We start from the raw sequence: 23,436 nt of genomic DNA, 5'->3' as shown, positions 1-23,436 counted from the left end.
AGTCAATTCTTGGCAGCTTGGGGATATACTTCATGTCATTATTTAAAGTGCTTGAAACTATTTGCAAACATATAGAAGCGATTAGAGCTAGATTTTTTTGGGAGCGGATGAAAATGAAAAGAAAATTAGTTGGGTCAAATGGGATCTAATTTTGAGATCGAAAGAGAAGGGTGGATTAGGAGTGGGGTATCCTTTTGGTGTTTAATAGCGTTCTTTTACAAAAATGGAGGTGGAGATTTCATACGGAGATAAATTGTTTATGGTTAAAAGTCATAAAAAAGATTCATGGGTCTTGTGGGTGTGTGAGGTTTGAGGGGAAGAAACCAAGAATGTGAAGAGCGTGGAATGCGATTGTGGTATCTATGCATTGTCTTAATGAAAAATAGATTATCCCAACCAACACATTGAGAATGAGAGTTGGACATGGGAACTATATTCGTTTTTGGCTTGAATCGTGGATTGGGGGGATAGGTACAAATATTATATGAGATGAAATTATAAAAAGATTGTTTCATAAGTTATCGTTGACAAAATGGTACTTGGGAGTGGAACTAGAGAAGACTGGGGGGGGGCAGAATTGATTCAACTCAGTCACAACTTTGGAGGAAATAGTGGCTGCCTTTGCTTCTAGTTCGAACTTGGATGGTTGGATTTTGGAGTTGAGTCCCACCGAGGTTTATATGTTGTTTGTACGAGACAATATGTTGCCGAGGTTATGTTGGGAAATGGGAGTTTTATAACTCGTTGGAACAAAAGTGTCCCGATAAAAAAAATGTTTTATTACGCGCGCGCCGGGGGGGGGGGGGGGTTATGCTTAATAGAATTCCTACAAAGTTAAACTTGGAGGCTAAAGGAATCGATACCCCTTCAACGATGCACCCGATTTGTGAGAAAGAAGTGGAAGATGTCAATCATTTGTTCATGAATTGTGAAGTTGCTAATCAGGTTTGGTTATTTGTGTTCAAGTGGTTTAATTGCCCGTTTTCGTTTATTGATACGGTCCATGATTTGTTCGTTTTATGGATACTATGGTGATGGCGAGACAGAGGATGAATGCTTTATACACTATAAGCATAAAGCATGACTGGTATATTGGTGTTGTGGACGTATCAAAATATTCTCGTTTTTGGCTTGCAAAAGTTTCCTAAGAATATCTTTGTTGATAGAATAGTGCTTCATTCCTTTGAGTGGATTAAGAATAAGAATAAAAACTATATTTTTACTTGGAATGACCGGTTACAAAACCCCATCATGAATATTTCTATGTAATTGCTTTTTTTCTTGTTAGTTACTTGCTAACCTTAATAATATGAATCCGTTAAAAAACCCGTAAAAATGTGCAGTTATCTCCTTATAGCCAACTTTTGAGTCCTTTACAAAACTATTGTCCTTTTCGAAATAAGCCATTTCGAACTAGATCAAATTTGTTTCATACTAACTTTACTCACATCAAAAATACATTTTTCTGAAAAAATATATATCTCGAATTCAAATTTTGGACCAAGCAATATGTAAAAGGGAAAAAAATATTATGGATTTCAAAAAAATGTCCGAAATCTGATTACAAACTTGTCAATAGGGTGACCGTAAGAATTTTATGAATTTGGATTTTAATTTTCGATTCGTTTACCCGTTTACGATCCATACCCATAAACCATTTTATTAAATGGATTGAATATGGATCATTGTTGTGACACCCGTAAATTTGAGCTAGACGTTTAAGAGATTATAGTTTTTTTTTTGGAACGGAAAATATAACCTACTTCTACACTATTCCTTAATCTTATGTCCCAGACGAGACTTGAACCCTCGACCTCAAGGAGGAGGGACAACACCTGATACCACTGGGCTAGAAACCCTTTGGTTAAGGGATTATAGTTATGATTATTCATTTCTATTGGATAATCAAAATCCTCAAATAAGCTTATTTAGAATAAATGATCTAAATGAAAGTTGTAGTAGTCGTGAATACGAACTCGTGAGTATAAAGATCGCCAAAATCTGACGTCTCGTATGAAGAAATTATGAATTTCGCAAGGTCATTCACAATATAATCTTTATAAACTATAAAGTGAAAAAAGAATGCGAATTAGTTGTTGAATCTAAAGGAAAGTTGTAGCACACCAAATTACGAAACCATAGATATAAAGAACGTCGAAAATGGAGCTCATATGCGAAAATTATGATTTTTCGAAGAATGCGAGAAATTACTTGTGAAGGGTGACGTGGCACCACAAGAACGTACCATGTGGCACCTAGAGACCCAACTCCCCAACCTAACCGGCGATGATTTGACACCTCTTAAAACGCGACACGTGGTAGGGCATGACGCGCTTTTCAAAAACTAGTATAAATGGCCAATTTTTTCTACATCTTTTTCACACCATTCTCTCTCAACTTTTCCCGCACCCTCGGGATCCGTCTTTTCTGAGTTTCCAGGATTTTCAGCGATGCACTCCAGCATTGGAAATCCCGACAAAAAGAAGTATCCATCATCAAAGTTCTGCCCACGAAGTTTCTGAGTTTTTTGCTAGAAAACCTGTAAGTTGAGTTGCACTTACTATGCTTTTAAGTGTAACTTATATTTATGTTCATTGTTGTTGTTATGAACCTATGCATAAGATTTATTAGTAATTCCATTTATAATACTAATTGATCTACTTACGGGAGTGATGTCTAGTAAAGATCATAATGAGGTGTTTAAAGTGGATTTTCCAGACAATATATTTATATACCGAACATGTGCTTTTGGGAAATTATAGGGTTTGTGGTGGAGATCTGGATACCAACTTGGATCGTGATATCACTTTCGAACTGATATTTCTACCCTATGCCTGGGTTACAAGAAATTAAGCCTAGGATAATCCAAGTGGACACTTACGATTATAGGCATAGAAATCGCAAGCCAATATGCTAGAGGATTCTGAGAGTATGATGAAAAACGAGAGCTTAAGAACGTATATCTCTTCTGAAAAGAAGAGCCGTTTATATAATAAACGATATTAGGGTTTCATTAGGGTTGAGCCGATATGGATTCCTTTTGAATCAAGTCAGGGTAATCCAGATTTTAATGAGGATTTAGGGTTACCAAAACTAACGAGTTTCGTTAGTTTTACCATAATCACCCTCAAGAATCGGAATACCCCAGCCAGGGGCTCTGTAACGCCCCCAGATCCGGGCTAGTCAATTTAGAGATAATAGGGTCGAAAACGACTTTTCGACAAAAGATTATTTAGAATAAATAATCTTAACCAAGTTGTAGAATATGTCTCAAGGGTTCCGTACATATGAAGAACGCCGAAATCCGAGTTATAACGAAGAAGTTATGGCCCGTCGAAGTTTTACGGCAAAACCGGCACGGCACCGGGAGACGTAAATAGTGAATTTTTGATAAAGGACTTTTTAGCCTTAGAAATCTAAACAAAAGTTGTAGTATACGTTAAACTGAGAACATACAAAAAAAGAACGCCCAAATCTGACTTCGTATGAGGAAGTTACGAATTTTCTAAGATTTGACATAGCAGTGCACGACCCGAAACTCGAATTTTAGATCGAGTGGTTTTTGGCCTACGCGACCTAAATGAGAATTGAAGATCTCATTAATAGGAACTCAACGGTAAAAAGACAGACGAAAACAGAGTCCGTATGTAGAAGTTATGAATTTTACGCGGACATTTAACAGTATAATCTCCTCGTACTGTTAAATTTAAGATCGGTCAAGAATTAGCCGACGGAGTCAAAATGAAAGTTGTAGATCTTATTTTTACCTACGCGTGGATATAAAGAACGTCAAAAACGGAGGTCGTATGTGAAAGTTACGGATTTTAGAAGTCGGAAGTGTGCTGTGCGAAAATGGGTGATGTGGCACAATCTTGGCCATTGCTTTCTCCCCAAGTCTTGCCACTAGATGGTGACATGTGGCACCAAGTTCAGCCATTTTTCACCCTATAAATAGAACCTCTCCCACCCTCATTTTCTTCACACATTTCCCATTCTTTCTTCTCTTTACTCTCTCTAGCTCCGAAACCCCCCGAAAAGCCTAGGGAACCTCTCTAGCACGAGGCGGAAGCCCCGGAGTGCTCGACGGCTCCGAGAAGAAGAGCTTTTCGGCTCGGGAACGCTGCTCCAAGCAAAGCCCGGTTTTCTATAAAACCTGCTGTAAGTGAGCTACGCCTACGCTATTTTTAATATATCGTTTATTTAATTATAGTAGCGTTATTAGGAACTTATAATAAGTACTTGGGCTATTATTATGGGTTATATAAGTATTGTTTAAAGCTTATATAATAGTAATAATAGCTAGACTATTAATTAGTCTCGGCGAATAATAGACTAAACTCTAGTGGTAATAATACTAGGTTTCGTCGAAGGAAATTATTTTTAAGAAGCGAAGCGCTGTCTGAGTTCGGATTCACCACCTTTTCAAGTGAGTGCATAGTTACTTTCATCTTACACATAGATATGAAGTATTTTAAATAAATTACGTGCTATGTGTGCATATTATCTGTATACTTATTATCTATGTTGGATGAACAATTTTATACATGTTTTAAATGATTTAAACTGTATATATATATCTACGAGAATATGTTGGGTAAAACATGGGTAGATGTAATAGATGGAATATGAGTTGGATGATGAGTTGAGAGGTGTTATAGACCACGAGGTAAGTGTGAGAGGTGGACGATGTGAGAAGCCTTTCCCAAATGATGGCCCCGTCATCTAGCAGAGTATGGATGACAACCACGGACTATTCTAGACAGTCCAGTGGAACACTGGCAGGCACGCAACCTGTAGGTGTTGTGAACGATGTGTTCACCGGTGTACTCTAAAAACCCATTGACATGTATTACGAGTGGACTCTCGAAAACGATACTGTCAATAAACGAGATAACCCTAGCAGCTGTGCTCGAAAGACAATACTGGTAGCTGCGCCTCACATAGAATGTCACAATTCTGGCAGCTGCGCCTAAGTGATAGAACTAGCAGCTGTGCTTGACAGCTGTGTCATTGACAACGATGGACTTCGTGCCGATTCCTTAGGATGATCCTTAGGAATGAATGAACGAGGAATAATTGATTCTTAGGGTAGATCCTTAAGAGTAAAGAAGATAATGGGGATGGGTAATTGGGTTGATTGTTTGATGTTTAAACATAATAATTATATTATTGTGGGTTGAAAACCCTATGTACTCACCAGGTTTCCCAACCTGACCCACTCAGTTTATTTGTATCACAGGTGTCGATATGAAGTTACATTACACTGAGAGATTTAAAAGAGATGTAGATCACTAGTGTAAATGATTGTAAGTTCTGTTTATGCTTATGTTTCTGTATTAACGATGACATCCCAAATGTTTTAAAATGAATAAAAATACATTTCTTCGGAAATTCTTTGATAACGTATTTATCATGTTTTTCTGGGAACAAATTCTGCAAGATTTTTATTAAAAGAAGTACTCTGATTTTTATAAAGCATAAACAAAATCGGTCTTTTCTGGCCGTGAAAATGGGGATGTCACAGGCTCTGCCACTTGGACCTCGCTAGGGGTGCTGCCCTTAGACCCCGCCAAAGGGGCGCTGCCCCTTTGGAAACCCCGGACCCAGGGGCGCTGCCCCCGGACCCCCGACTAGTCATCGAACCGGCTACTAATTTGATCTTAAACATGCGTGCACTTTGCACCAACCCGTACACATATTAGAAAACAAATTAAGAAGCTCCTTAGCTCACATGCTAATTCCAGTTACATAAAATGACATGGTGACACTAAAATCACCAACATGTCCTACCTCCAATATGATCTTATCTGGTCATTCCTTATTTGATAGAACATGGTATTCCTTGGGATTATGTAACGTCCCAAAATTACAAAGAGAATTTTCATTTTAAAAATAAATTAACAAATTAAGTTTTGTTTCAAAAATCGTTGAATAACATTTGATTGATTGAAAACAATACATTATCAGAGTTAAGCTCACAAAACCACAGAAACGAATATCTTTGATGCATGTCTACAGTCCCACCGAGCTTCGGAAGTGTGTGGCTGATGATTCAGCAGTTGTTCATTTGGATATCATTCATGTTAATGATTTCCTGAATTATGTTGAGAGACCAGTGTCGGTTATGGATTGGAAGACGAAGGTCTTGCACAATAGGGTGGTATCATTGGTTAAGGTTCAGTGACAACATCGGAAGGTTTCCGAATGGACTTGGAAACCCGAGGCGGACATGCGAGAGCACTACTCTGAGTTATTCGTGGCACCAGACTTCGAGGATGAAGTCTGATTCAAGTTGGGGGAGAATTGTAACATTCATTATTCATGTACATTTTCAATTTTGACCCCAAAAGTATATTTTCCTTGCATTTTGGTCCCATGGATCTCTTGTATGAGGGACACATGATATTTCTAGTACGCTGGGCATACGCTTATGTACACAGGGTGTACATGGTTGATGCCCAAACCCTAATTTTTAGGGTTTGAGCTCTATTTAAGCATCATTAACTTCTCAAGACCTTTACCATCATCAGCCTCCATCTCCCAATTCGTCCCTAACAAACCCTAATCCTTTGCGTGAGCCCTTTTAAGCTTAAGAGTGCATTTTTGGTGTTCTTGAAGGAAGGAGAAGGAAAAGAAATCATCTTGGAAGCTCACATCATTTTGGATCCATAAGTGTTTCACCCTCAAGCATCATTTGGAGGTATAAAGTCTGAAACTTAATGAGTTATTTGCTTAGATCTTGTTATCCTTGAGTTTGTGTTCATTTTGGTCCCATAAGCTTGGTGTTCATGAGTATGGATTACTCTAACCAAAAGAGCTGTCCTTTCAGACATTTTTAGGTGTTAGGAACCATAAAAATGTGATATTGGCCTTTCTATCCCTTCCATGAAAGAGTTGTGATTTCTTAATGGATTATTAAGTTAGGGTTTTAGCTTTTGGACCTCGTCTAGCCATGGAAAGTCATAAAGGTGGAAACTTTATGACTTAGAATAATGTTATGGGACTAGATATGAGTTTGGTCAAGAGGTCTTTAAGGGATAAGCTCTTAATATGAAGACTTGGATTCAGACAGAGTACGATGAGCATACCAATGGGTACGCTGCGCGTACTAGGTTAAAGTCTCGTGGTTTTGGATGATTAAATTATGAGATTAATATATTAATTAGAAATAGTATTATTTAATTAATAATTAATTAGAAGTTAATTGAAATTAATTTTGGGATTAATTTAATTAATTAAAAATGCAAGGACTTAAGCTGTAATTGTTCAATAGTTGAACAAGAAGGTATTCCATAACATTCTTAAACCCTTGACGGTTTTGAGTGGATAAATTAGGGTTTCTTGAATATTCCTTAAGGATAATTAGGAGTTGGAGAATTACCTAATATGAAATATCAATATAATATTCAAATTAGGGTTTCCAAGGCTCCTTGTATCAACTATAAATAGTGCCACTTGGCTCCTCATTTTCGTCCATCACTTCTACCAAAGGAATAGTCGAAATTCCAACTCCATATCCTCTCTCCTCAAGTGTTCTAATTGCTAGGGTTTGGGTACAAACCATTAGAGACATCAAGATTTTGTTGCTTGCTTTCTAAGGCAATTAAAGAAATGAATTATATTGATTATTTACTATAATAATCAAGAGGTATGTAAACCCTAATCCCTTGTTATTTTAGATAATAGTAGGGCCTCCTTAGGGTTCTTGATATTCATAGATTATAGTTATCAATAGAGAAAACTTAGATCCAAATAGGTTGCATGTGAACTTAAGGGTTAAGTTATTTCGCCTCATGTTTTGAATTATAATCTATAAAACCTATCACTTATAACCTGCCCCATTTAATGATATATATATATATATATATATATATATATATATATATATATATATATAGGAAAATGATCAAATGAGAACACCTAAAAGGTTGAGAACGCGAAAACACTTCTACACCAATCATATTATAAGGGTATATTATTCATTGTGTATTTATTTTAAATTAAAACAAATTAAATTCAAATCTTAATTTCCTAAAATTTAGCGATAATGATTATCTACCTAAAATAAAATATGAACCGATTTTTTTATTTCTTTTATTAGTGGATGATAAAGATAATTTATATTATTTTTTTGTCAAATAAAAAATCCTTTTTTTTCTAATTTATTATTCATTAAAATATTTTCAATCATATATGAATAAAACATGTGTAATTATAAAAATATATTTTTGTAATCCTAAATAATAAATCGTAATTTAGAGATAACATTTATAAATGAATAATAATAAACTACTAATCATAAATGAATATGCTAACAAATAAAAAAAATCAACACATTATATTCATAAAATAAAATTTTCAAAGATTGAGTTTATACATTTATATATTTATATTCATAAAAGAATATGCCAAGACTAGTTTCATACATTTATACATAATTGTAGTCAACAATGATTAAACCACTTCAAAGGAAAAAAAATCCAAAATTCATCCCTATATCAACTATTTTCTTGAATTGGTCACAACCCCTTCCTTCTCTTTGAATCAAATGGCTCGCGAGCTTATGTAACGAGCAGGAGCAGACACGGCATCTAAAAAATTCTAGCATTTTTTTCTTTGATTAATATCTACAAAAATGACAATAACATGTAAAGGCAATAAAAAGACCAACAAAATATTAAAATGAATGATTAGTAGAAAATCATACATTGTTATAATCATAAATGATTATTATCCGAGTCTTTTAATCATATGTACAACCATGTTTATAATCATAAGTGATTATAACGAACACAACTGACGATGACCCGTCCGCCATCATCAAAATTGAGAAAATAGAATGAGATTGAATGATTAAAGCATAAGGGAAGGTAGATAATTGGTGTATCAGAAAGTTTGAACAAAGTGGTAGTTACAAGAAAACTCGATCGAAAGGGCTTACCCTCTTATAGTTCTGATTATTAAGAACTTCATACCCCAAAATATAAAGTCACCAAAGTAAATGTCCACCTGTTTGTCAGAAACATCACAAAAAGAAAGATGTTAATATAACAAAAGGCTTGTGTATTAAGTATTAACTATGAGTGTAACTTATAACAACTTACTGAGTGTAAAAGAAAAGTACATCGGGTCTAACGGTTATCAGATTAGCAAGAAGAATTGCTAACATGACACCAAATGCAATTAATATGTAAACAAGCAGCCAAACATGATGGAGTGATTTCAAAGAGGTATTCCAAGTTTCATCTTCATACAAGATCCCAATTGGTTCCACATCATGTTTATCTTTTTTTGTGTGACTTGTTCTTTTGTTGAATACTTGATATTTAATGATTTAAACTGTTGCTGCTATCATAGCAATGATGACCCATAATACACAGAAGAAGAACCTCCAGTTCAACCAGTAACTTAGGGTTGTTGTGTTATCAGCCATTAGCAGACCTAGCTAGCTTACAGCTCCTATTTGAAGTTAAATATCAAAATTCAGTACACTTTATGAGATTATAATGTAGTTTGTTAAATGAACTTTAGAGAATGAACGCAAAATTCAAGCTAATTCCCATGGAGTTCCTAATTGTTTTGAGCTGTGATAATTACACCAAATTTAATACTCACGTTGTTTCAAAAATTACAGAAAACAAAACCAACACTACGATTTTTAGAGATAAACTTAGCGTTTTTTAATCATATGTGCAACTATGTTTACAATCATAAGTGATTATAACGAACACAACTGACGATGACCCGTCCGCCATCATCAAAATTGAGAAAAATAGAATGAGATTGAATGATTAAAGCATATGGGAAGGTAGATAATTGGTGTATCAGAAAGTATGAACAAAGTGGAAGTAACAAGAAAACTCGATCGAGAGGGATTACCCTCTTCTCTAGACACGCCTCCCGAGATCGAAAAATCACCAGAGAACTCGAAAAATCGCAGATTGCCGGAGACTTGAGGTTGCTGTGTCGGTTTCGTCGCCGATTACCGGAGCCATTGTGGCCACCGGAGACTTGAGGTTGCTGTGTCGGTTTCAGTCGGTAGGGAAGGAGGCGTATTTCCATCTTCAATTGGTTAAAAACCTAATTTAATTAAAGAGATGGAGAAAGAATGACGCCATGACCGAATTAGTTAAGCAGATTTTATGGAACCATCAAAATGGAAATTCCATTACTACCCTTGAGACCCTTAAATGTAAATATAATAATTACAATTTGGTTCCACATTTCTTGTAATTTACATAAATGACACATTAATATGAACCTTTGATTTTAAGATTTAAATGGCTTAGATCTGTTCTCGCGTTCTCAACATTTTTGGTGTTCTCAATTGATCATACTCCTATATATATATATATATATATATATATATATATATATATATATATATATATATATATATATATATATATATATATATATATATATATATATATATATATATATATATATATACATCAAAGTATGCAATTCGATGTCTAAGTAAAATGTAATGGGTCATGTATTCATTGATTCGGTGGATATGAGTATGAATTCGGTTATTTAAAACTGTGAGGGTTATTAGGAGTGGGGTGAGTCATGTTTTTAAATTTTATAAAAGGGTTTAGATTAAGAGCGATTCACCCCCCCCCCCCCCCCCCCCCCCCCCCCCCCGAGATAGATGATTAATAAGTCCGAAATTTCGATAAAATGTTTCATTTATTATTAAAATCTTACAAAAAGTTAAAAGAACTAGAACAAAAACGAAATAGATACTATAGAAATTAGAGGTAGAAAGAGTTTTCGAAAAATGTTTGTGTAAATAATAAACAAATATACATAATATATCATTAAAATTGGAAATTGTCATTTCTAAAAGCAAATCTTAAATAAATCCTTAGAATATGGGTATGTAAGTGTATATCGGGACCATTCCCATCCACTAATATATGTCCTATCATTAAGGTTTATTTTAGCACATCATATGGTGATTTGCCGATATACCAAATATAATCATATCTAATACATAAACGATTATAAAATTCCTTTTAAAAAGACATTTATTATTTATAAAATACAGAGTAGACATAAGCACGGGGTGTTGCGGGAGGGGCAAAGTGGGCAACACGACACAAATTTGTTTTGGGGCCCAATTGTTTTAATTATATTATATATGTATATATATTTATTTAAAAATAAAAAACTTATAATAACGATAAGGGTCATTTTTTTGCCTCGTCCATAACATTTGAGGATATTTAAATCTTTATGACCGACCCTGGACAAAAGTGCTGACAAATTAACCCGACAAGTTTTTACCTTAGAAAGATTTAACTATTTACATCATATTTATTCAGATGTTACACCATTTTGCCAATCGACACTTATATGATAATTATTTAAAATTTTGTATCAATATACATAAAATGGAACCTAAATTTCTTTTTTCGGAAAAAGCATAATATTATATTGTGAATAATATCTCATGTCTAATCCTTCTCAAGCTACACTTTCTAATGTTTTTCCTAAGTGGGAATTAACATCAAATTATTCCCTTATTTCATTGTATTCCTAAATGATCTACAAAAATAAGAATAGAATCATGTAAATTTTAAACAAAATTCTATTGCCATTGTTACTTTGTCTAAAAGATTGGTTGTTTATTCGGTTATTCCCACAAACTTTTGACTAATCTGAATTTCTTTAAATGGAGAATCAGATTTTATTTTAATAAAAGAAGGATAATGTTAAATTAAAAGTTTATACAAGGACATGAAAAGTAAAAAAAAAAAAACAATATGTGCAAGTATAGACCATTTTCACAACTGTTAGTACTAATCGACGTTGTTTAGTTGATCCACATTGGATGGTATTACAAATTTCTTAAATGGTATATTTTAGTCTAACAAAGACGTGTGTAATTAAATCAAGCAGTTTATAATATCTCATCTCATATCAATCAAAGTCTATGTATATGCATGTGGGCCATATTCAATACAACACCATTATAGGACCTAATTAAAAAACCATATATGTTCATTTTTGAAATATAGGTACGTAATAATGTTTAGACATGAATATTTATATCTAGTTATTAATATATCTATGTTCAACCATAAACATATGAGAATATGAGATTAGGTGGTTAATTCTTGTGCAATTGTATATATGTATGTCTATACACATGAGTATTCTTAATAAAGAAAAGACAAAACTGCACAAATGGTCCTTGTGGTTTGTCAAAAATTACCACTTTGGTTCAAAAAAGTTTGGACTAACACCAGAGATCCAAAGTTTTTATTTTGTTGCTTGTTTGGTTAAATCTATTATGATTTTTTTTTCAAAATGACGGATTTGCCCCTATTAATATGATTTTTTCTTTTTTTCTTAATTGTTTTTTCTGATTTTCAGATTTAAAAAAAAATAAAAATAAAATTAAATCTCTCTCTCCCCTCTCTCTCTCTCTCTCTCTTCGATCTTCCTTCTCGTCACTCCTTTTTTCTTCGACTCCCAAATACCAACTGAACCACCGATTCCTAAATCAGTCACAAACCGACGGCCGGACACCATGGCTCCGTTCAACCCTGCGGTCTGGAAATCGGACTGTCACTGTGCCCCGGCACATGATTCTCCGGCTATGTGCTGCTGTGATTCGACACCGACCCTACAACTTGAACGGATCTTCACATACTTATAGCCACCTTCCGATCCGCCGAAATGTTTTGGAGTTCTTGAAAATGTTGTGATTCGGCACCGACCTTAACTCGATAACTCACGAACGGACATTTAAATTTACAGTTCACCTACACAAGCACAAACAACACTTTTTGATTTTTTACACATTTTCGTGACAACTGATATTAAATACATCTTTAACAACATGTTGGGTACTAGGTTCACCAACTATCTACTGCTAACTGTATACTCCGACTATGTGCTGCTGTAGAAGATTGAGTTGATTTAGAGAGCCAATTAACGGAGGAATTGGACCGAAGACTAAGCTAGACATAAGGTCGAGCACCTAGAGTGCACCCGTCTTCTTCCTCACGAACATCATCATCTTCTTCCTCTCTTCATATTCCAACCAACACCACCACCCATCTCCGCCTCCGTCGATAGCTGGGTGCTCTAGAACCCTAGATTTGAGATAATTTGACACGATGTTGTTGAGCCCTTGCTACTTGAAGTCGATCAGATCTATCACATTTCTTACTCTGCTTCCCTGTTAATTACAAACACAATCCAGTCAATACATTCAGATTGGAGCACACTTCTTGCTAACAAGCACCAGTGAGGAGATAAGTTGAAGAACGAGGGATATGGCGGTGAAGATTGACGTCGCTGCTAAAATGACATCGGCGTTGGAGGTGGGTTTCAACGAGAAAAGGGGTGGCGGAGCAGGAGGACCACGATGGAGACGATGGAGGTGGGGACTAAGAGTTTCTTCTGGGTTTTTTCTTTGTATGGTTTTTCCCTATTTGTTCTAAATGGAGATTCAATATCAATTCATGGTAAAATTGATTTTGATTTTATAAAATCCAGAGAGAGAGATATTTTTTCTATTTTTTCTGTTATAAAAATTATATAAATTAAATAGAAAAAGAAAATTTTCTTTTTTTTTTTTAAACTGAAAAAATCTTTAAATAATAAAAAAAATGAAAAAGAAAAAAGTAAGGGCAAAATCGTTATTATGAAAAAGTTGATCGTAAATTGGATCAAATTCGCAAAAAAATGAAAAGTTTGGACCTTTGGTGCTAGTCCAAACGTTTTTGGACCAAAGCGGTAATTTTTGACAAACCACAGGGACCATTTGTGCAGTTTTGTCTAAAGAAAACGAGAATACCCAAAAGGCAAACCACCTTCAAACCACAATTAGCACATCACTTTCCTTATATATGCGCATTTGCACTCTTCCTCGTAAACTAAAAAATCACATGCATACAAAAATGGCGTTGAACATAACCTCGGTTAAGACATCATCGGATGGAGTGTGGCAAGGAGATAATCCTTTTCACTATGCATTTCCGTTGTTGATAATCCAAACTACATTAATTATCTTTATCAGTAGATTGCTCGCCTTCTTCCTCAAACCTCTCCGACAACCTAAAGTAATTGCAGAGATACTTGTAAGTTTTTCTCCACAAAAAAAACTAGATCACCACTACAAAATGTCCTATTGAGATTTTTGAATTTGTGGAAATGTTTGTTTAACTAGTAATAATGTTTATATATAGATATTCTTTTTCACAAAATGACAATCCAAATCATTAAAAAAACCTGTGAATTCACAAGAAGGTTACTATGGGCCTGCAATTAGGTTGCTTTAATAAACACAAAAGGCACTTTATTACCAAAAAAATGTCGCTATTTAGACGTAGATTAGCAAATGCTGAAATATGTTAATATTTCGCAAGGTATATATATTTTGTAGAGAAATTAAATATCCTCCTACTTTTTGTTCCTACAAATATTTATACCAATTTAAATGATGACATGTGTTACATTAATATACTAAAATATCATTAATTTTCATTAAATGAGCATTAAATATTACACATGTTTCCATTTAATTGGGTAGGAGGATTTGTAGGAACAAAAAGTAGAAGAATATTTAATTTCTCATTTTGTAGACAATAACGCGTATTTAAATAAAATCACAATTAAACTTAAAAACTGGGAATCTAAAAACTTGAGGAAGATAAATATGTTTAATAGCAAAAACAAAAAGATGTGGTTGAAATCGAACCATAACAAAAGCAACTAAATGTTGTTTATTTCTTTTAAGCTTCCATATTAAAAAAAAAAGGTTTTAATTTTGAACTCACAATCTAAACTTTAATATACATGCACCTTAGTCATTTCAACTAAAGTATGAAATCTTATACTTTTTATTTTATTTTTTGTGTTTTTCAAAATATTTACGAATTTGATTATTTTTGCTAATTTACTGCTAAAATGAGCGAAGTTTCTTTAATACTGTCTTTCAAAATATCACGAATTCATGGTTTGGATATAGTTATTTTGTGATGACTGATTGAAAGATGGCCGCATTGGTATAAATCACACTAATAAACTAAGTTTCATAGTAATCGTTTAATTGATTTAGACGTCATATAACCGGTAAAGAAAAACCTATACAAGTCCGAAAACCGGTCTGGTGGTCTAACGGGTTATACCACTTTAAAAAGTTCCTCTTAGGGTGGAAATCCCAACCCGAACCCGACAATCGAATCCGAACCTAATCCAATAAATAGCAACTTGGGTTGAGATTTTGAACCCATTTAATTAAATGAGTCAACCCGTCTAACCCGTTTAATTAAATAGGTTGGATTAGTGTTGAAATTTATAACCCGTTTACAACCCGCCAATCCATTTAAATTTTTTAAACATTTTTTTATATTATTATTATTTAGTTGATCATTATATTTTGATTATTTTTTATGTAACCATTACTGGAAGTCTCATTGGTAAAAGTGATAGTGGAGTTGTGTAAAATTTAAAAATAAAACATTTATTATATTTTATGGTTGTAAACACTTAATTTATGTTTGTGTTATGGGCCTGTAAGCTTCTTGTTGTATTTTTCAAACTTGAACTGCTATTGTATCTTTTAAATTGTATGTAATTTTATTTGTTGGATTAAACAGTTCAACCCTTTTATGACTCGACCCAACCCACCCATTGCCACCCCTAGTCCCTCTTAACCCGTTTATGACTCGACCCAACCCAACCATTGCCACCCCGGTCCCTCTTAAGGCCGGTGACAATTTTATTGATTAATAAGTTTTAAAATAACTTTATTAGTTAATAAGGCCAATTTTCTTGGTCATTCTGTTATGTAAAAGAAACAGAAAAAGTTAAAAAGGCCCGTGACCCATGACCACCTAACCGGTCCGGTTATGAATGACCATTTTCTTGACCCAGGTCTGGTTATAACCGGTTAAAGACATGGGGCCCATTTTTTGTGCATCTAGCCTCTAGGTATGATCATAGTTATTTTGTACAATGTATTTGTGATACAATCTTTGCATACTTGCAACCGATTGTATTAGCAATACGCAAATACGTATCCACTTCAAGTATCCGTTCTATCATAATTCATACATGCCTTACATACATATATTTAGATCGATTATCTTAATAATATTAAAAAACAAATATAATGGATAATTATGCATCATTTTGAAACTTTTCAGGGTGGAATTCTTCTAGGGCCATCGGCTTTAGGCAAGAACCATGAATTTATGCTATGGGTTTTCCCCTCATGGAGCACTCCGATCCTCGACACAGTAGCAAGTATCGGTCTTTTGTTCTTCCTCTTTCTTGTAGGCCTCGAACTCGATCTCACTTCCATTCGCCGGAGTGGAAAGAAAGCGTTAGTAATCGCCACAGCCGGAATCTTATTACCCTTCTTGTTCGGAATCGGAATCACATTCCTACTTCGGAAAGCCATTTCCGGAGCTGATAGAGTCGGATACACCCAATGCTTTTTGTTTATGGGAGTTTCCCTCTCCATCACTGCTTTCCCGGTGCTTGCTCGGATACTAGCCGAGCTCAAATTGTTGACAACTCCGGTAGGCGAGACTGCCATGGCGGCGGCGGCATTTAACGATATTGCCGCCTGGGTTCTATTGGCTCTCGCAGTGGCACTCGCTAGCGGGAGCCACCAGAACCCGTTGTCGTCACTCTGGGTGTTGATATCCGGTGCCGGATTTGTTATCTTCATGGTTGTTGTAATCCGTCCAACTATGAACCGGGTGGCTAGCCGGTGTTCTAACCATGGTAAAGTTGAAGAAGGGTACATATGTTTGACCCTAGCAGGGGTTATGTTATCGGGATTTATGACGGATTTTATCGGGATTCATTCGATATTTGGTGCGTTTGTTTTTGGATTAATGATTCCCAAGAACGGGGAATTTTCCGGGAGGTTGATTAGGAGGATTGAAGATTTTGTTTGTGGGCTTTTGTTACCATTGTACTTTGCTTCAAGTGGACTGAAAACCGATGTGAATAAGATAGAAGGTGTGAAGGCGTGGGGGTTGCTAGCGGTGGTGATTACCACCGCTTGCACTGGAAAGATTCTTGGGACGTTTTTGATGGGAATGGCATGCATGATTCCGATGAGGGAGTCATTCGCTTTGGGGTTATTGATGAATACAAAAGGTTTGGTTGAACTTATTGTTCTCAACATTGGCAAGGAGAAGAAGGTTCGGTTTTTACAATGTTACTCTTGAAACCTAAATTGGAGATGCACAAAATAATCCAAAACTAAAACCGGTTTCTAATATCTTTTCGAACAGGTACTCAATGACGAAATGTTTGCAATCCTAGTAATGATGGCACTTGTTACAACATTCATGACAACACCACTAGTGATGGCAGCATACAAACCGGCCCGTAACATCACCGCCACAGTCCACCACCGGTCACTTAGCGAATCATCATCTCACCATTCACAAACCCTACAATTCGACCTTCGGGTCATCGCCTGTGTCCATGGCCCACAAATCTCACCCTCAATGACCAATCTAATCAATTTAATCCAATCCCCCAACACCTACTCAACTCTAAAGCTCTATATCCTACATCTAATTGAACTGACCGAAATGTCCTCGTCAATAGCCATGGTGCATCGGGTCCGTAAAAACGGTGTCCCATGCTTCACGGGTAATAAAGGATCTGAAGTTGGGTCAAAGTCAAATAAAGTCAAGGTGCGAAAGTCAACTGCCATCTCAGCGTTGGCAACGATGCATGAGGATATATGCCATGTGGCGGAGAGGAAGAAGGCTACGATCGTCATTTTACCCATACATAGACCATGTCAGGAAGGAGAGACGGGACACTGTTGGGAAGTTGTTAACAGGAGTGTTCTTATGCATGCGCCGTGCACGGTGGCGTTGATGGTGGATCGTGGTGGCTTTGGGGTTGACTGTGACCGGAAAAGGATTTGTGTTGTGTTTGTGGGCGGTCCGGATGATCGAGAAGCGGTTGAGTTGGGCGGCAGGCTGGCTGCACAACCTGATACTAAGGTGTCCATAATTAGGTTCCTAATGAAAGGCAAGGATAATAGACATCCCGATGATGTAGATATCGAGAAGGTAAAAAAGACAGATTTACCCTTTTAACTTACTCAACGAATTAATGTTAAATATTCCTCTAACAGGAACTGGATGAGAGGTTGTTAGAAGAGTTCAGAAGGCGGTGGGATGGGGAAGCCAAATATGTTGAGAAGTCAACTCACAACATGATGGAGGAGCTACTTGCAATAGGGAAGAATGAAGAGTTTGGGCTTGTGATTGTAGGCAGAGGGAGGTTTCCGGCGACGATGGTTGCCGGAATCCTTGAACAGGAAGCTGAAAGGTCACTGGAATTGGGAGTTATAGGGAACTTGCTAGCATTTTCCGGTGGTCAGGAAATTGCATCTTCTGTTCTAGTGGTCCAGAAACATGATCAAGCTAAAGAAGACCAAGAGAGAACCATGTTTGACCAACATTTGGTCTAATAATAATTTGTAATATATTCATCCTGTCGTACAAGATAATGTGTGTTTGGTTTGGGGATTCCTCCTACAGAATTGGAATTCAAGATTCCATTACATGGTGTGTTTGCTTGCCAAATGAGAATGAATTCAGTTCAATCAGATTCCTTGGAATTCCAAGCTTGATGGATTTCACCATTCCTTGGGGTAGGTGGAAGGAATTTAATTACATTCTTCTTTTTTTTTTATTATTAAAAGACCAAAATACACAGACTATATATATTGAAATAAATAAAAATAAAATTTAGTTATATGTGAAAATTTAAGAAAAAAAATGATTCATTTTTAGCTATTGAATTTCATTTCATTTCCTGCCAACCAAAAGCATGACGGAATACAATTCCTTTGATAGATTCCATTCCTTCCAAGACATTCTGCAAACAAAACGCCCCATAAATTGGTCAAAGGTGCATTCCATGTTTATCGGTTCATTGTCTAATATTTTATCTAATACTAACGAAACACGATTTAATGTTGTCAAGATTCAAGAATCATGCATATCAAAAGTAACATTTATAGAACATCAATAATTTTGGTTAAATATTAGAGCTCTAATGGAATCTTATACTAACAAATGGTGTATCGTTAATGTAAACATCAAAAGTACACATACAAAGTCACAAATGAAGTTTAAATTTCAACACAAAAACAAATAACTTTGGTTCTCTTTTAGTTGGGCAATTAGCCCATCTTTGTTGACAATTGTACACAATATATACATTTTTTTAACCACAAAACCAGCACAATAATCTCTTAAATATAAAGAAAATTTTTTCAAAACGAATTTAAGGTTGAAAGATACACTAACCTTAAAGAAAACCTGCCCCAGACCAATTTCCATCTGATTTTCCGGTTTTACCCTCAGAAGATGGGGTCTTGTAGAAACTGTCATACCCATCATCTTTAGGGTCATGGTCATCCCAGCCAGCCCAGTCATCACCATTAGTTGCAGTCGGTGTGGTGGACCCAAGCTTCCTATTGCCATCTGTATCCCAATCATCCCAAGAGTTGGAATTTCTGCCAGATGAGCCAACGGAACCGCCGATTCCGGCAGACGATGGAATGGAATTGGAAGTTCCATTAGAATTCAACCCTTTGTGTTCCTGTCCAAACTCCTGATAAAACCCATTTCCCTGTGTTTCATTTCTTTGCCAGCTGGGATTTTCTGTGGTGAGCTCTTCAACCTTCTGTGAAGCAAATGCCATGACACCTTTCATGATCCCCCATGTCTTTTGTCCAATTTCTGTTGTTTTTGCTGTCACAACATTCACTGTTTCATTCACTTTGTAATCATAGCCACCATCTCTGACCTGTTGAGAAAAAAGTGTAAATAAACTGTATTGAACTGTTTCATATATACAAAAAGATGTATATCAACAGACCTTGGTTGTGAGCTCCTTTGTGCCAGCTTGAACAACACTAGCAGCAGATGCAGCAACAATGGATAATTTACCAAGTCCCTGAATCACATATTAAGTATAATTGTGATTGTATACATAAGAATCTGACACAAGATAAGAATTTTCAATTCAGTGATGAAGAATAGTAAGGTGTACCTGAGTAACGGAAGAAAGAACATCCCCTTGTGCGTTGGGCCGTGGGATCGGATTAGGAGATGATCCAAATCCGACATACTTGCCGCCTTTAGACGGAGGCAATCCCTCAGGTCGCGACTCGTTCTCTGCCATCTTCTTCGCGAAAAATCCCTCTTTTCCCGCCGCAGATGCCTCCAATTGCGACCGCGTATACATATCATCGGTAGATTTTGACCTAGCCGGCATCCCACCGCCACTACCACCAGTTCTAAAATCTCCAACACTCTGATTCTTTCGCATGTAATCCGGAGATCCGAATCCTCTTTCGTCAAAGCTACTATCCCCCCAATCACTGTCCCAACCTCCACTATTTCCACCCCTTCCGCCACTCCCCGCCGACAACGGAGGCTTCTTACTACCACCGTTTTTAATCGAGCTTTCCTTCACAATCGGTGGGTCCTGCCAGGATTTACCTTCAGCTAGGGCTTGGATCCTGTCCCTGTAAACCGAAGCAGCGTTGGTATTATACTTCGACACAATATCTGTCTCTTTCGGAATCCCATACTTCGAGAAGAAGCTATTGAGTTTCTCGTTGCCGCCGGACTCCATTTTTCGGAGTTGGATCTCAGACCATGAGTCCATGGTGACAGATCGGACAAAGGAGATATGAACACCGAGACCCCGGTGCTTGCCGGAGCACTCTAAGCACATGAAGATACCGTAGGATACAGAGGCCCACTGAGGGTTCTTCTGTGAGCAATCGACGCAGGTCTTGTTTCCTGGCTGCGATTGGAGGTCCCGGAGACGCCGTGATGACGCCATATCGAAGATCCGAAGAATTTGGCGTTAGGAATTGGGATCTGCGGGAGAGATCTAGTGCATATTTCGCTGTCCGATTTGTGAGTGTGAAATGTTTATTTTCCTATAAATGGTTTTCCAGTTGGATGTCACGGTCCATACTTCTCCCAATCTTAATCTTAAAAATAGAATAACCCTATCATGATCACTACTTTCACAGGTATTTCCTAAAACTTCTTTTACATGATTACTTTCTTAATTTATTTATTATGACTTTAATTTTAAAATACGATCATAATAGTCTTTTCTTTTTAGGGTTTTTAGTAGAATAATCAAAAAAATAAAATAAAAACTACATAAAATAATCACAATTTTTGTAAGTACATCTGTGAAAATCTAAGTGACTTTTAACTATTATTATTATTATTTTTGAGATTTTTGTAGGTCAATACCTATAAAAGCTAGGTAGTGTGCACAAATGTTTTTTTAATTGTTTTAAGATTTTTGCTAACCCAAATGGTATAATGATTTGTTATAAAGTTCGAATACAAAAGTTATAAAGCTTTTTTTTTTATAATTTTTCACCGAATAAAAAACTTTTGCGCTAAAAAAATATGATTTGCAGACATTCAAATTAGGAGTGTAATATTAACACGGATGATCCTTCTTACAAAGAACGCAATGAAAAAAAATAATAAGCTCAAACAAGGTTTTTATGTGAAACTTATGAAAAATAGATTTTTTTTTCTTTTAATATTTTTCACCAAATAGACTATTTGAATTTAAAAAGTATGACTTTCTAACATTCAAATTTAGAGTGTAACATGTATATCCAAAACCCGTTTGAGATGGGTTTTTTCATTGCGTTTTTTAACAAGAGTCATCTATAAACATATTACCCTCCTAATTTGGATGTCGGAAGGTTATATTTTTTTAAATCCAAAGTAGGCTATTTGGTGAAATATTATGAAAAAATAACTTCATAACGTTCGCATACATATTTCCTAGCAATCGTCATACCATTTAGTAAGGGTATTCACGGTGCGGTTTGACGTCGTTTAAAGCCAAAACCGCAAACTGCACCGTAAATGTAATTTCAGATTTTTTTTCAAAACCGTAAACCGCACCATGGAAACTAAAAACTGCGTTATGCGGTGCAGTTTGATGTGGACAATTTATGCGGTTTAAATGTTGTTTTTACAGTTTTATGAGTTGTTAAATTTTATAACTTTTAAAAAACCAAAAAACTTTGCTATTTTAGATTAAAAAAACTGGAAACATCATGCAAAGAAACCAAAAACCAAGTTTCTTTGAGTTTCTTTGAGTGAGTATAATACTTTACTTAATTAATTCCTTATATAATATAACTATACTTACTAATTCTACTGATTTTAATCCATACCAACATGAACCAAGTTTTTGTGCTAGGAAGATTAGCATATCAATATTACCAAATGTTAATCGCTACCAACTTGAAACTAAGTTTTATTGTTGCAAGTTAAACATGTAACAAACTACATCTAACCGTTATGAAGTTATGATTGGATAATTGTTACTCTTTTATTACAAACTATAAGATTTGACAAAAATGTTTATCACTGTTCTTAAGGTCAATTCCAAAGAACACTTATCTTCATTGTTTCATTATGCTTTAGCTTTGAGGACACACACTTCTTCCTCATTAGGTCTTATTAGTATTATGATTGATATATGGTGAATCATGTCCAATTCGGAGAAGATCAAAATTGATTTTCAAGCTTCAAATTGTAAGGTTTGTGAAGTTAAAGAAATGAAGTACTTTCTATTTTTTTGTTTTTAATAGCAATGCATTTTCTATTTTTTGTTTTTAAATAGCAATGTACTTTTTATTTATTTATAGAATTTAGTTAATTTCTGTTTTTTAAAATTTAGGTGGTGGGATTCTTCAAGCATAAAACTCTTTTCACAAGTATTTCATTCGCTTATTAGTTTATTTGCTTCTTGCCCCAAAACATGGTTGTTTAGTTAGGACATCAATGGGTTTTCCACGAGGGAATTCAAAGTGGTCTATTTGTGTTTTTTTTTTTCATTAGAACAATATACAAAGTATATTAAGAACATAGGGGGGTTTCTTCAACAAAAATCACTACAGGAAGTCCAGATCATAAAAAATAATTAGAACCCTCAACCACAACCTCTACATGGATTGATTGTGAAACTATTTAAAGTCTCATTGAAAGAACACCGTCTTGCAATTTGCCACCAACAACCTCTCAAATGGTATGCTTTTTTATTCATCTTAGTCTTTTGAATTTGATCATCATAATTAAGTTTTAGTGTTTGGAGGTGTGTGTAGACCAATATTTTGTTTTAAAATCTCAATAATTGGTTTTCGGTGTTCAAGTAAATTCATTATGATTATGATTATGCTATTTAAATATTTAGGGTTAATATTTTCATCCTTTGCTAATACGGTAAGGATGATATCAAAATGCCTCTTATTAGCCCAAATAATGTTTTTAGCTAATTGGGGATTGTAAGGTTTGTCCAAATTTGTATTAACCGAGTCTTTAATTGTAGTCATGTTGGGTTGATGACTCTATGCTAATA

The 23,436-nt window shown here is 35.4% G+C and overlaps 2 protein-coding genes across 2 annotated transcripts; one reads left to right on the top strand and one right to left on the bottom strand.

Moving 5' to 3' along the window:
- The first annotated feature begins 13,855 nt into the window (after positions 1–13,855).
- Positions 13,856–18,620, top strand: LOC145154020 (cation/H(+) antiporter 20-like). The gene is made up of 4 exons (XM_079075511.1): positions 13,856–14,102; positions 16,173–17,183; positions 17,277–18,074; positions 18,140–18,620. Exons 1-4 carry the CDS (start codon positions 13,872–13,874, stop codon positions 18,476–18,478), a joined length of 2,379 nt encoding a protein of 792 aa, XP_078931637.1. The 5' UTR covers positions 13,856–13,871; the 3' UTR covers positions 18,479–18,620.
- A 99-nt stretch (positions 18,621–18,719) lies between these two features.
- LOC145154036 (putative ADP-ribosylation factor GTPase-activating protein AGD6) lies at positions 18,720–21,020 on the bottom strand. Its single transcript, XM_079075513.1, has 4 exons — positions 20,071–21,020; positions 19,897–19,974; positions 19,323–19,824; positions 18,720–18,888 (listed from the first exon to the last, which is right to left on the bottom strand). Exons 1-3 carry the CDS (start codon positions 20,869–20,871, stop codon positions 19,324–19,326), a joined length of 1,380 nt encoding a protein of 459 aa, XP_078931639.1. The 5' UTR covers positions 20,872–21,020; the 3' UTR covers positions 18,720–18,888; position 19,323.
- Positions 21,021–23,436: the final 2,416 nt, after the last annotated feature.

Source organism: Lactuca virosa, chromosome 1, assembly GCF_052849685.1.
Source record: "Lactuca virosa cultivar CGN04683 chromosome 1, Lactuca_virosa_CGN04683_v6, whole genome shotgun sequence".
Lineage (NCBI taxonomy): Eukaryota > Viridiplantae > Streptophyta > Magnoliopsida > Asterales > Asteraceae > Lactuca > Lactuca virosa.
This window is presented reverse-complemented; position numbering and strand designations above follow the sequence as displayed.

Excerpts from the sequence above, each read along its gene's own strand:
- LOC145154036 (XM_079075513.1), bottom strand. The coding sequence starts at position 20,871 with ATGGCGTCATCACGGCGTCTCCGGGACCTCCAATCGCAGCCAGGAAAC. Across the intron at positions 19,975-20,070 it reads TTCTTTCTTCCGTTACTCAG|GGACTTGGTAAATTATCCAT; the intron begins GTACACCTTACT and ends TATGTGATTCAG. Across the intron at positions 19,825-19,896 it reads CAAAGGAGCTCACAACCAAG|GTCAGAGATGGTGGCTATGA; the intron begins GTCTGTTGATAT and ends TTTTCTCAACAG.
- LOC145154020 (XM_079075511.1), top strand. The coding sequence starts at position 13,872 with ATGCGCATTTGCACTCTTCCTCGTAAACTAAAAAATCACATGCATACA. Across the intron at positions 17,184-17,276 it reads ACATTGGCAAGGAGAAGAAG|GTACTCAATGACGAAATGTT; the intron begins GTTCGGTTTTTA and ends CTTTTCGAACAG. Across the intron at positions 18,075-18,139 it reads ATGATGTAGATATCGAGAAG|GAACTGGATGAGAGGTTGTT; the intron begins GTAAAAAAGACA and ends TTCCTCTAACAG.